Here is a 14,076-nt window from a genome sequence, read left to right on the forward strand (position 1 = left end):
CAGTCCCATTTAAGTTAGGGAGTTTCACTAAAACACCCAAAATGGGGGCTGAAATTATAAAAAAAAACTCAACACCCAAAACATTTTATAAACACACTCAAAACCCATCATTACACACACTCAAAATCCATTTATAAACACACCAAAAAAATATACAATTGTTGATTTTGAGGTTGATTTTGGGTGTGTTTCTATGTTAAAATAGTGTTTGAGTTTTTTTATTTATAAATATATGTCTAGGATTTGGTTTATTTATAAATTTATATTTAAGTTAATCATCTCCCTTACCAAACATGGGTTTCAAGTACTATTTAACCCAACCCAATCCAGTGAAGCATAGTGAGGCATGCCAAACACGGCCTAATCTTCATTGTGGCTGGAGAGAGAAAAAGGGTAGAAAAAATAGGAAGTGTCGTGTACAACCATTGAAGTTTTTGTGTTTGAACGTAACACTGTCACTTATTAGGAATGGGTATGAGAATAAATGCGATTATTTCAATCAGTTATTTTTTTCACGTTTATTAACACATAAGGAATCAAACAAATGTAGGTCCCATTTTAAAAGTCATAGTTTAGATTTCGGTTCATGAGAATTAGTAAAAATAGTAATAATTGGAATACACTTCATTCCTATTATGATTCTATATGATTGGTAAACAGTTTAATGAGAATGACTTTTCAAATTCAATTTATTACTTCCCATATTTCTAAATTTCCAAATTGGTAGTAAAGATATTTAGTTTAGTGTTATTAATTCACTCAAATTATAAACATGTGAAGGAGACATTTTTATATTTGAAGATATAATATTAATACATATATATTTGTATATAGCATAACTGAATTGATAATATCACATGGCAATTTTATGGACACATTGAAAAACTCGTCGTCTACAAGGTTGTCAAACTAAGGCCCTATTTGGGATTACTTTTTGAAGCCAAAAACCTACTTTACCTTAAAGTTAAGTAGTTTAAAGTGTTTAGTAAAAATAAAATATTCCAATTATTTTAACAACAGCTTTTAAAATGAGGCTCTCCATTGCTTTTCAAAGCTGTTTAAAATAAATAAATAAATAAATAAATAAGGCATTTAATGAATTGTTACATGAATAGCTCACAAGAGTCATTCTTCTACATACATGGAATACATGTAAGTTTAGGGATAACCACATTTATCAGATAACTCATAACAATTGCTTCATTTATGTCTTCAAACATAATCCATATCTCTTAACCCATAAGAAGTGACAAAGCAGTACCATGAGACTTCACATCACACCTAATAATTGGCGGTATATATTTGTGATCTATCAATTACTTGGCTCTTAATACTTATTGATTTGTTTAACCCACATTGGTAACGGAGGGAAGCAGCCCAAACTCTAACAAGAAGCCAAGAAATAACAAAGTGATCAAGATAGTCCAACCACTCTTGTCAACTTCAATTAACAAAATTCAGTGAAGTGGACGCCAAGGAAACCAAAACAAAAATCCCCCCATGATTTTTTTTCCTTAACTTCCTCTAAGCAAAGCTAGAACCACACCATCCATTTCCAACGACCTCCTCTTGCAGCTCCCCATTTTGAAACTTGTATTAAAAGGACCTTTCCTCATTAATTCCACCATTAATATCTTCTTCCCTTTCCTTGCGTTGATTGAGCACGATGAACACAGAGGAAGGCAAATTGGTGGTCATGGGCCGAGCAGAGATTGACACCAGAGCACCTTTCAAATCAGTCAAGGAAGCAGTCTTGTTGTTTGGGGAAAGAGTTTTGGTTGGAGAAATATATGCCAACAAGCTCAAAGAGGTTAGCTATAGCTCCTACCACAATACCATTTTACTTCATTTTTTTCTAGTGTTAATGTTCAATTTCTATGTTAGATTGGAGCTGCAGGGCATGCTGCTTCTGCTCAATCAACGATTGGGGTCTTGGAAGCTGAGCTTGAAGAAACAAAGCGAAATCTTCAGAAAGTTAGAGAAGAAAACAAGATAATGGCATACTGCATAAAGTCACTAAGAGATGATCTTGACCGTGCAAAGAAAGAGCTGCACAAGTACTTGAAGGCAAGAGAGTTTGATCAGAAGGACCCAGTTGATCCTGAGATTGAAGAAGAAGACCTTAAATTCATTGAGGATGGCGCCGCGAAGTTTGAAACCAAGACCATGTTGAGCCAAGACGCAGAGGAATTGGTGCAGAAGAAAAGATATGTGAAATTTGCAAGTCCTCCTACACTGGCCCAAGTCATTGTTAGCAAAGAAGACTTGGGGGAGAGAGTCGGAAACCCTTCTGTCAAGAAAACCAAGAAGAAGCCATTGGTGCCTCTGGTTGGGTGGTTTTTTGCCAAAAACAAGGCAATTCAAGAAGGGGGTGGGGAGTCTCCAAGAGCCTGAGACTCTCATGGGCAGATTATGCAGATATTATTAAGTAAATAGATTCATTTCAAGAATGTTTGTTGTTGATAAATGAAGCCTGCAAAAGGGTTTCCATTAACAGTCATTTTTATTGAAATAATCAGACAGAGCTAAGGCATCACTTTTTTCTTTTATTTGGGTTCTCTCATTTTTCTAAATAAATAAATAAGGAAATTGCTTCAAATTTTTGTAAATTTGTAAGGCGGGCTTGGGCCTAAGCTCAACATGAATTATGTAAACATGTTGTTATATGGGCCACAAAAGCATTGCCATTGTGTGCTGTTTACAATGAGTACAGGCCGAATCAAAGTTCATACAAACCCACAAACCCATATCTTTTGTTGGATGATTACCCATCACCTCTATGAACAGAAGAATTGACATATGAATCCTATTCATTGATTACATCTTCATTTGCATAGGTAGTCAAGTTATGCAAGGGGTTTGTAGCTCAAATGGTTAAGACTATTTATCCATGCACCGAGGTTCTAAGTTTGATTCCCTATTTTCTTGAGGTTATAGGTTCGATTCCTCATTTCTCATTATGTAAGGGGCTTGTAGCTCAAATGGTTAAGGGACATAATAAATTGCAAATCGATTTGATACAAATAGTTTTGTTATATCACTATATTCGTCCACATTTTGAACCGATGGTCAAAATGAGCTTACTTGAGCCCAATGAGCTAAATCTCGATCTGATCATAATCTAACTAACCAAAAAACGGGTTGTATAGACCCGAAATGGCCCGGGACGACCCCATTGAGGACCCTAATTAATTAAATGATGGCTCCCTTAATATATGAGCAAACAAACAGACCGACAGCAAGTCCAATTCGAAGCATGGTGGGGAGATTGACCCCCACGTAGCGTAGTTAGTTTGCCCCATCTCTCTCACATGCCCAATTCTGTATTTGTAATTCATCCCCCATCCGACAAATTCGTGGAACAAATACATTAGGGCACACATAAAAACAATAGAATTTTCTTTCATTTTTCCAGGCCGGTAAGTCGGCGGAATCCAATAGGAACCATACATTAGTTATAGTTTGATTGAAAATTATACAACCATGCACATGTAGCCATGTGAAGCCTAGCAGCGATGAAGACAAAAAGATTTATACTAGTAACATGCATCATGCATGCATGGCTATGAAGTCTACTTCAATTTTAATATAAAATATGTAACCAAACTAACGACTTAGTAATTTAATACATATAGTGCTAATCACTCATTTGAACTTAGTCTTCATTCAAGCATCATTCCTATAAAATTTTCCCGAAATTAAAAATTGTAAGACATTTAATTATGATTGTGAATATTGTTGTCATTTATTGGATACATCGTGTTCATTTATTTATTTTATTACAAAATTAGATAACTAAATTCTTTTCAATTTACCGACTTCAAAGAAAACACTTATCGATTTGAGTAACCTTTGTAAAGACGATCCGGTCGTATCATGAAAAACATTATACAGCAGATTCAAACAAGTGATTAGCGTAGTATTAAAACCCAACCAAAAAGCAAACTTGTATAGATATAAATCTGAGTTGTCGTCCCATGCAACGCAATTAGATTCTCATATAAAAATATAGAGCAACACTTGACCGCTCTCTCATATTCTCATAGTTCAAAACGACACCAAAACCTTGAGAAAGTCTAAAAGCAAAAATTATGAAAACCCATCTATGCATTCCCAGGATGAGAAGCAACGTCAACTCGTGCAGCAACAAAACCAAACGCCCGTCTCCGGTGACTCTGCTCGAGCGGTTTCGCGAGGCGGTTTTCCGTTTGATCATGCTGTCTGCTGTCTCATCCAACAAGTCCACAAGCCACGCTGGCCGATCCAGCCCAGATGCGCCGCGGTATTATTGTCCGCATGACGACCCTCACCACAGCGAGGCTGTAGCCGATTGCATCGAGTTCATCAAGAAAAAGGCTTCGCCGGAGGACGGCAACCGGGGCTCTTCCGCTAGTTCTAGTAAGCTCCATTGATGCCGTGGCCGATCGAGACGTGGTTATACCAGTTCTAGTTATGTGACATATTAGCAATTATTAGTTTTTATTTCATATTTGAATTTGGGTGAGTATATTGTTCATGAGTTTATGCCATTCTTTGTTTTTTTTTTCTTTAGATTTTCTTATCGAGGGAGAGGGTGTTTGTTGAGATTGTTAGGAGTGAATTGTAAATTGGTATATGCATTTACAGGGAATTAATTTCAGATTCATAAATTTGTATTTTTTTTTGGTTAAGAAGCTTCTCAGTCTTTTTTGTTTTTGTTTTGTTTTTTCACATGATCAGAATGAATTCATTCATTCAATGAAAAGGAAACCATTTCCATTTTATTTCTGCATTTCTCTTTTTTATCATTAGAAAAAGACACTAAAGCTCACATAACAGCCTCTAAATTCTCTCTACAGTCGGCCAATGAAGGAAAAGCCCAATCTGGAGGTGATGTTTGTTTTAAGTACTTGGCAGAGCATGGTTTCTATTCTACCTTTACCAAGAAAAGTGATAAAAGCGTTTGGGTTGATTTACTAGCACAAAGAAGGCAAAAAGTAGTCCGGACTATGGAAAAAATACAAACGTCTGTAGTAGAGAACAATCTCTCTCTCTCTCTCTCTCTCTCTCTATATATATATATATATATATATATATAGTTTTTCTATTTTCTTGAGAATGCAATATGTATGGTGTTTGTTCCCTATGGAATCGAATTTGCAAGGATAAGATGCTTTTTTTTTTCTTTAGTCTGAAAAAAAGAAAAAAAAAAGCAGATAAGATGTCTTGAAAAATCTTTGGTCCTTGCAAAGTGTTGGAGTTCCATAGGGAATTCAAACACCATACATATTGCATTCTCAAGAAAATAGAAAAACTATATATATATATATATATATATAGAGAGAGAGAGAGAGAGAGAGAGAGAGAGAGAGAGAGAAAAGATTTGGGTTGTTCTCTGACTACAGGTTTCATAATTTTTTCCATAACAACTTTTTGACTTCTTTGTGCTACGTAAATCAACACAAACGCATTTACAAACATTTCTTGGTAAAGGTAGAATAGAAATCATGCTCTGCCAATACTTAAGGGGTGAAATTACTATCTTTATGACATTGCATCAAATATGCAAGCCTCTATCTCGAATTCAAGTCAGTTTCATTTATTGTTTATATACTGCATTCTGTATTACAGTTTATTGTAAATTATATTTATATAATTATTTTAATTAGTCACTGATTGTTGTTTTTCCAACACAAAGCACTTTGTTTATAAATTGATACATACTAACGACACCTGTTAGAGAAAGCATTTACAAACATTTCATAGTTGAATCCTGGGAGGCAGTCATCTGTAGAACTTCAAGCACCGAGAAGGGGTGAAATTACTATCTTTATGACATTGCATCAAATATGCAAGCCTCTATCTCGAATTCAAGTCAGTTTCATTTATTGTTTATATACTGCATTCTGTATTACAGTTTATTGTAAATTATATTTATATAATTATTTTAATTAGTCACTGATTGTTGTTTTTCGAACACAAAGCACTTTGTTTATAAATTGATACATACTAACGACACCTGTTAGAGAATTTCATAAATTCAACATTATGGACGAAAGTACAAGATTCATGAAATTTTTTGTCATATGATAATTAAAGGTGTGCATCGGTTCGAAAGTAATATAATTTATTCAATTTATATAGGATATAGATTCGTGATGTTTTCAATTCAATATGATCGGATCAAAAGTTTAAATCAAATCCAATCATCCAATTCATATTGAGAATTGAATTAGATGATGGTATCACCATAAAAATAAATGGACTAAAGAAGAATTCATTGGGCCAATAAAAGATCCAACCCAAAAAGTAAAAGCATACGAGCTAACAAACCTGGTCCAAAGTTCATGAAACACATATATGGGCTTGAGCTCACCCAATAACAAACTTGGGGGGCTTACGAAAAGGAAAAATTCAGACGAAAAAGAAAAACGACTGTGTGTCTATTTCATTTACATTGCCGAAGGTTGGAGAAGGAGGCAGGAGGCGGGAGGCGGAGGGCTTGACTGAAATTTTCAATTTCCCGGAATGAGATAGACCCAGAACCATATTAACCGATTCCCAATGGCTGGTGTGAAATTTTGTACATTTTTCGCTTAGATTTGGTGTCAATTAGTGGAGAATTACTGATTTTATTTACTATTTTTGTTCTTGCTGTGAAGGGGGTTCAGAAAGAGAAGACAAGGTCTCTATGGAGCTGACAGAGGAAATTCTTCAAAGCATGGAAGTTGGGTTAGCTTTTAGAGACTATGTAAGTACTTTATCTATCTGTTTCTGGTTGTTTTCATCATTTAACAAATAAATAAAAACCACCATTTTCTTCGAGCTTTGTTTATTTGAATCTGAGTATTTGCTTTTATGCTCAGAGTGGTAGAATTAGTTCATTGGATTTTCACAAGGCGACTAGTTATGTAGTGACTGCTAGTGATGATGAGTCGATTCGTTTATATGATGTCTCCACTGCAACATGCTTGAAGACCATCAACAGCAAAAAGTATGGAGTTGATTTGGTTTGCTTTACTTCTCATCCTACCACAGTTATATACTCTTCCAAAAATGGCTGGGATGGTATGCTTCCACTTTACCTCAACTACCATGTTTGATATTTATGTTTGTCAATTGTGTGGCATACTTAGAATGTGTTGTTTATATGACTGGTTCATTCAGAATCCTTGAGGCTTCTCTCATTGCATGACAACAAGTACTTGCGCTATTTCAAAGGCCACCATGACAGGTCTGGTTTCTGAGATTATTGCCATGTTTTTTTTAAACTCAAGTGGGTGGTTGTACTGAAGTAGTTGAACATATCGGTCTAATTGGAGAAATTGGGTTCTGAACTTTTGTGTTTAGGGTAGTCTCACTTAGCTTGTGTTCTCGCAAAGACTGCTTCATCTCCGGTTCTCTTGATAGAACTGTTCTGCTTTGGGATCAACGGGCTGAGAAGTGTCAGGTAGGGGCCTTGGCATATGGGTATTGGGTTCGGTTTCTTATATTACATGTCTTTCTTTGAATGATTATAATCTGTGTGCGTATTTTAGGGTCTCTTACGCGTACAAGGAAGGCCTGCCACAACTTATGATGATCAAGGGCTAGTTTTTGCAGTTGCCTTTGGTGGATTCATAAGAATGTTTGATGCCCGCAAGTATGAAAAGGTCAGTTGTTTATATTTCAGTGCATATGGCAATTGAAATTTTGCAGCCGTGTAAACTGTTTTATCTGCATATGACAATTTAAGCATGGCTGATCTGGTTGTCTAAACTGTTTCATCTTGTTAGGGTCCTTTTGATATCTTCTCTGTTGGGGGAGATATGTCTGATGCAAATGTTGTAAAATTCAGTAATGATGGGAGACTTGTGCTTTTAACAACCACAGATGGACATATTCATGTTCTTGATTCGTTCCGTGGCACACTTGTAATTTGCTCTCCTCAACAACTCAATTTTAATTTGAAAAAGTTTGCTCTCAACCAACTCAGATCATCTTGAATTTCTTGAATTGGTAGCCTTTACATAATTTAGTCTTTCTAATATGGTTTTTTTGTCATTGTTTAGTTATCCACGTATAATGTAAAGCCAGTCTCCAGCAGTTCAACATTAGAGGCTTCTTTCAGCCCAGAGGGGATGTTTGTCATATCAGGTATGCATGTCTTCTGTTTTGTTTTTTCTTTTTGTTGTACTTATATGTGCCTTTTGTGCTGAGTGGGTATAAAATTCCCACATAATTGTCACTTACGATTTCTTGTGTCATGTGAGTAAGCTCTGGGACATCGTCTTGTTGATTGTTGTTTAAATGCATAGTTTCTTCAAGGCTGTGGTTTCATTTTTATGCATACATCTTATTCAATATACTTCCCAAAAAACACCTGCTTTCCCTAGCATACCCCTGAATTCCACCCATGATAATTTAACCTGGCTGGACTGGCAGACAAATGATTTCTTGGTTTCCAAACTTTTGGCAGGTTCAGGTGATGGTAGTGTCTATGCATGGAGTGTTCGGAGTGGGAAAGAAGTATGATAAATAATTTTCTGCCTTCTTCCATTCGTATTTCTTTGTTCTCCTTGTGCTTCTAAGTCACAATTAATGTTTGTAACCTATCCAGGTCACAAGTTGGATGAGCACTGAAAATGAACCTCCTGTTGTCAAATGGGCTCCGGGAAACCTCATGTTTGCCACGGGATCTTCTGAGCTATCATTTTGGATTCCAGATTTGTCCAAATTGGGAGCTTATGTCGGAAGAAAGTAGAAATTTTCGGTCATCTCCCCCCTAATTTCTAGCGCCTAGCAGTTCAAAAGTGCCATTTAGTTGTCCATTTGTAAGTGAAACTTGAAGTTACAGCCAGAGCCAGAGTTCCCTAGCTATTGTCATGATTCAGCCTTGCTGCTGGGACCCCATTGAACAGAAAAAGACAATTGTACTGACGTATGAGTCATATTATGACCCAAAAAACACAATCGTATGAGTCATTTTTTTAAATCCAAAATATAGATTCTTAAAGGATTTATAGATGCTCTGCAAGTAAGTTCCAGGTCGTATGGCCTGCTCTTTGTATAGTCAGTGTCAGGCATCTAAATGTAAATTTTTTTACAGAATTTATCACTTCCAAATTTTACATAGTGTGCATGTTCCATGATTGTAAATCGTATCATGAACATGAAATGTCAGATCAGATATCAAGTGGTGGAGGCCAGTCACACTAGTGCCAAAATAGGCGTTTTCTAATGTCACACTAGTGCCAAAATATGCGTTAGTAATTGACAGTCGTTGATGGGTGTACCGTGTAGACGATGCACATATCAACAACATAGAGTAGTCTATTGAAGCATGGAGAACCGACAACCGTGGATGGTGTGGATTCTGCACCCGAAAAACTCGAGATTCACTTAAAATTCAAACTAAGGTCAGACTACTGAAGTTCTCCATTCCAAGAGAAGAAGATAAAGATAAAACTCATGTGGGAGAGATTATGGAAATGTGAGTAAGTGGACATATTATACGTACGGGTAAAGCAAAATGTCTTTATGGACCCATGCGGTCAATAGGTAAAAAAATATTGAACCGCAATATATATAGTTGTGATGAAAATGGCAAGCAAACCAACTTGGACCATGGCTTTGAAGGCTTTTACATAGAATTGGCTGAAAAGCATGATGTATGTCATGCCTCATTTTGCTGGTAAGGGACATTACGTACTTGAAGCCTCAGAAAGCTTTAAAGATCTTCTTCGATCCACACCTAAATCTCTCTTATATCTATCAACCAGGAACAAGAAGCATTGTCTGTTAGTTACTTCTTTGAAGAGACCATGCTCTCTGTTTTTTTATTTTTTTCCCTCTTGAGGCTTTGTATGCTCTAAACGACAATTAAGGTCAGCCCTAAGCTATAAAGTTTGAACTTCTGTCAAACCAGAAAAAGGAATGCATCCACCCAAAATCTTGTTGATGGGGACCTCGTTTATAGAGCTGTCCACAAGCTGAGCTGAGCTGAGCTCTACCAGACGCAAGAAAAATTGAACCCAATTGTGAATATAAATATATGGACTGATGGAGAGTGAATGCCTTTGTGAATGTGTCGTATGGCTCATGTCACGTTCATTTGTACACACATTTCATTTCTGCTTGTTTAACTCATTTAGTACTCATGTGAAGAAGATGCCATTTACACTCGTCAAAGTTTTAAGTGATTGTAAATCCAATGGTACAAGAAATATGTCTTTTATTTATATACTCGAAGCTAGGGCTGGCAAAAAATATCAAAATCCCAAAATCGACCGACTAATTGACTGTGAAAAATCGACTGGGAAGCATACCGAGATATTTGGGCACCGAAATTGACAATTTTTATATTGAATAAGTGAAGGGCACGAACATTAGTCCAAATAATAAAATTCATGTAAAGTCAAAAATAAGACCACATTACGAATGAAATGTAACACTTTCCAAGATTCAACACTTATATTATTCATGATTGTTGGATTTATTTTAATGCATATATAAAATAACTTGCTTCATATCATATATATATATAATTAAAAAAAAAGAGGAGGAGAAGAAGAATATTTTGGTATTTCCAAAGTAGGTTCAAACTTCAAAATATATCCTCCTCGCACTTACCACTAGCTCCCAGCTACTTTATAAAAACGGCTGCATATAAAATAAAAATACATTCACACACTTTCATCATTTTTGCCCTAACAGCATATCTTTCTATATTTCCTTTGTACACCATTTGATATCATTGGCAAATCTTTTCGACAATGCCCATTGCCCACACCCACCACAACAACATAAACACAACCCACCTTGACAACTCCAAAACCTAACGTATAAACCCACCGTAGTTCCCTTCAAGTTCCAGGGCCCCACACTTACAATCTCTGTAGACAAATGACGTCACAGCTAGCACAGCAAGCTAGTCCAAATTTGATCTTCTTCATCTCTCTAGTCTAGCTGCAGTTTTAACTTTTATTTATTTATTTGTTTATTATTAAGTGCTTGAAAATGAACAGGCCTTTTATTAATGCATTATTTAATCCAATGAAGGTGACTGCAAACTGTCCAGCAGTTAAAATCTGCACCATCGGATCATGTTGTTGCATTTTAATTAAGAATCATGGGATTATTATTGTTATTTTATCATTGAGACTCCATGCATCTTAATTAGCAAATAATTACCATGGAATATTCTTGGGAATAGGAACAACTAAAAGTTAAAAGCAAGATAATCATCAGCAGATTAAGTTCTTTGCATGACACGTGTCCAATACCCATTGACATATAGTAGTTAAGCAAACATAATTAGTAGTAGCCATTCAGATACTTACAAGCTGATACAAGATCATAAACATTAACATGGGGATACTAATTAATTAGTCTGGTCTTGATTAATATGATCTGAAATAATCAGGGGTCATGTGGCCGTAGGAATTGAGGCTGAGCTCAAGGGAAGTGCGGCCATTGTTGCCGTCGTCGGAGCGGTACCAGCCGGAGTAGTAGCCGTCGGAGGTGGACTTGATGTTGCCAAAGCCGTGGATGTCTTCACCATGCATGGGGAAGAGAGGGAGGGTCTCAATCTCTGGGGAAGCTTGCAGGTTTTCTTGGTATTCAAGATCTTCTTCATCCATCGTATTTTCTTGGTCACCAAACACTTGTCTTGATGATGATCTCTTATCAAAGAGAGTGTAGGGTGAAGAATATGGATCAACACCAACCCATGATCCAAAGTTGTGACCAATATTATTATTAGATCCACCAACATGACCACTACTAGTACCTCCTGCAGCTGATATTGAGCAGTCCTGCAATTAATTAAAAAAAAAAAAAAAAAGAAGAAAAAGAAGAAGAGAGAAGATGGGTTAATGAATTTCAAATTTGTTAAAAGTAGTCAAACTGTTTTTTCATTTTAGTACTAGTCCTAGAGTGGACTGTAAATTGGGTCCAACTAGTTTGGCTTGATTTGAGAAATGGGGTTTTGTTAATTTGGTCATGAAAGGGAAACAAGGGGCCAAAGGGTTTCTTCCTAAATATAGAAAATTTCCAGTGGCTTGATGTGGGATGTTTTTGTATGAGTAGATTATAGTAAATTAAGCTTGCACTGTGCTCACATGGGTGCAAAAACTTAAGGTGGTCAAGTTGTAATTAAGCAACTAAGACACACAATAACTTCGTGTTATATACTTGCCCTAAAACTCTTCTCCATGGTCATAGATCCATAGCCATAGCTCCCCATTTGCCCAACAGCAATCACACCAGCTGAAGAAGCAGAAACCCCTACAAATAAAAAACACCCAAATAGTAAAAGAAAGAAAGAAGGGGAGGGGAGAAGGTAATTAATTTTTTAATTAGCTAAAAGGGTTGGTTGTTTAATCAACTAATTACCAGCGGAAGCAGAACTGTTGGGGTACTTGTTGCTGTGATTAATGGGTTCATAAGCAGTAGGAGCATTATTATTATTAATCCCAAGCCCTGATCTTTGCATGATGGGTGGGGCTGGTACATCAATGAACCTTTTCTTCTGCCTCTCACGAGCCTTGTGGTTCTGAAACCAATAGAAAACGTTCTTGCCTTCAATCTTGCCGTACTGTCTCAGCCGAGCAGAGATCCTCTGAATCTGCTCTGCACTTGGGGACCTCACACCATTGTTGTAGTAAAGATCCTTCAATATTCTAATCTGATCACTTGTGGGTGTCCACCTTGTACTGCTTTGCCTGCACAGAAAATTAGTACCACTACTAGTCCCTTTGTTGCTGCCATCTTCATTTGGTTGTTGTTGGGTTTGTTGAGGTTCCATTGAGAGGGCTTGGAAGGAAGAAAATTACAAAGGGAAGCAAACAAAAAGGAGACAGTGATCACCAGAGAGAGAGAGAGAGAGAGAGAGAGAGAGAGAGAGAGAGGAAATGCATGAAATTGAAATGTTGGGATTGGGGATCAAGATGGGTTTATAATTAAGATGGGGGAGGGGCACATGGAGAGATGAAGAGAGGAAATCAGAGAAATATCTGAGAGAGAAAGACTGAAGTTGACAGAGAGGAGGTTCATAAAAAGGGAAGGGACAAAAGAGGGCTTAGAAAGGGAGGGTATCAGTGGGAATTACTGGGTTGAAAAGGCATGACCAGAATATATGAAAAATTATTAATGATGCACTCTGAGAGAGAGAGAGAGAGAGAGAGAGAGAGAGAGAGAGAGAGAGATGAGAAGAATAATATAATATAAAATATGGCGTGGCATGATATGAAGTGATGATATAATGGATTGGAAAGAAAGAAAGAAAGAAAGAAGAGGCTTCTGATTCTGAATGAATGAATGAATGACCATAAAAATGATGGGGGTACTGTGTGATTTAGAGGTTCTTCTTTTAATGGAGATCATAGAGTCCTTTTTATTTCTTTTTTCTGATAACAAAACCAGGCCAAGATTTAGCCATAGCCAGAACCACAAGATATTCTTGTACTTACCTAGGGTTGTCAAGGGCAAAACTGTCATTTGAAATTGATGAACTACCCTGTACATAGGTTCCAAACTGTACTTGAGGCTCTTTCCCATTAGGGTTTCTATGTTTTTGGTTCTGCTACCCCTCTTTTAAGCCTAGATTATTTGGGTAAAACAATCTGGTCTGAGCTGGGGAGGTAGAGTAAATACATATATTTACAGCCTTGGAAGAATATATATATAGAAGTGGAGAGTTTTGCACTACTTCTGGGCCAATCACAGCATGGTAATAATCAATGCAAATTACTCACAGCTTCTAGCTATAGAGCCTCCTACTCCTACTTGTGCCCATCAAATCTCCGATTCTTGACAGAAAAATTTATTTTTCCAGTCTGTAAATATATATTAATATCCATTGCTTTTGAATTTGTTCTCCCCAATTGGTTGCCTGCATATTTATATACTGTTAATTTTCATGTTGAGGTAACATAAGCATGCATGCATGTAATGATGTAAGTCATACTTACTTTGATTGAAAATTATGCTTTTGACATTATGAAAAGAAAGATCAAATTAAGCTATCAACAATAAGAATGTTAGAATCACAAGGAGAAAATCCCTGGCGACCCACCCAAAAAAGAACAAATAGTAGAGAAAGATGGAATGAAAGCC

The 14,076-nt window shown here is 36.6% G+C and overlaps 3 protein-coding genes across 4 annotated transcripts; 2 read left to right on the top strand and 1 right to left on the bottom strand.

Annotated features, from left to right (window-relative positions):
- Nucleotides 1–1,476: 1,476 nt before the first annotated feature.
- On the top strand, nt 1,477–2,549 carry LOC103340295 (WEB family protein (DUF827)). The gene is made up of 2 exons (XM_016796222.2): nt 1,477–1,810; nt 1,885–2,549. The coding sequence occupies exons 1-2, from the start codon at nt 1,667–1,669 to the stop codon at nt 2,392–2,394; spliced, it is 654 nt and encodes a 217-aa protein (XP_016651708.2). The 5' UTR covers nt 1,477–1,666; the 3' UTR covers nt 2,395–2,549.
- Nucleotides 2,550–6,394: 3,845 nt separating this feature from the next.
- LOC103340202 (Transducin/WD40 repeat-like superfamily protein) lies at nt 6,395–9,093 on the top strand. 2 transcript variants are annotated; one of them, XM_008243594.3, is made up of 10 exons: nt 6,395–6,550; nt 6,642–6,730; nt 6,846–7,047; nt 7,147–7,213; nt 7,330–7,429; nt 7,518–7,631; nt 7,755–7,892; nt 8,031–8,115; nt 8,438–8,487; nt 8,579–9,093. In XM_008243594.3, exons 1-10 carry the CDS (start codon nt 6,544–6,546, stop codon nt 8,720–8,722), a joined length of 996 nt encoding a protein of 331 aa, XP_008241816.1. In that variant the 5' UTR covers nt 6,395–6,543; the 3' UTR covers nt 8,723–9,093. The 2 variants fall into 2 exon arrangements, with proteins under 2 accessions (XP_008241816.1, XP_008241817.1); XM_008243595.3 differs by having other exon boundaries at nt 6,431–6,550; nt 6,651–6,730.
- Nucleotides 9,094–11,225: 2,132 nt separating this feature from the next.
- Nucleotides 11,226–13,045, bottom strand: WUS (Homeodomain-like superfamily protein). The gene is made up of 3 exons (XM_008243684.2): nt 12,355–13,045; nt 12,158–12,246; nt 11,226–11,774 (listed from the first exon to the last, which is right to left on the bottom strand). Exons 1-3 carry the CDS (start codon nt 12,764–12,766, stop codon nt 11,361–11,363), a joined length of 915 nt encoding a protein of 304 aa, XP_008241906.1. The 5' UTR covers nt 12,767–13,045; the 3' UTR covers nt 11,226–11,360.
- Nucleotides 13,046–14,076: the final 1,031 nt, after the last annotated feature.

Source organism: Prunus mume, linkage group LG8 (genome assembly GCF_029339155.1).
Source record: "Prunus mume cultivar Tortuosa linkage group LG8, ASM2933915v1, whole genome shotgun sequence".
In the NCBI taxonomy this organism is placed as follows: Eukaryota; Viridiplantae; Streptophyta; class Magnoliopsida; order Rosales; family Rosaceae; genus Prunus; species Prunus mume.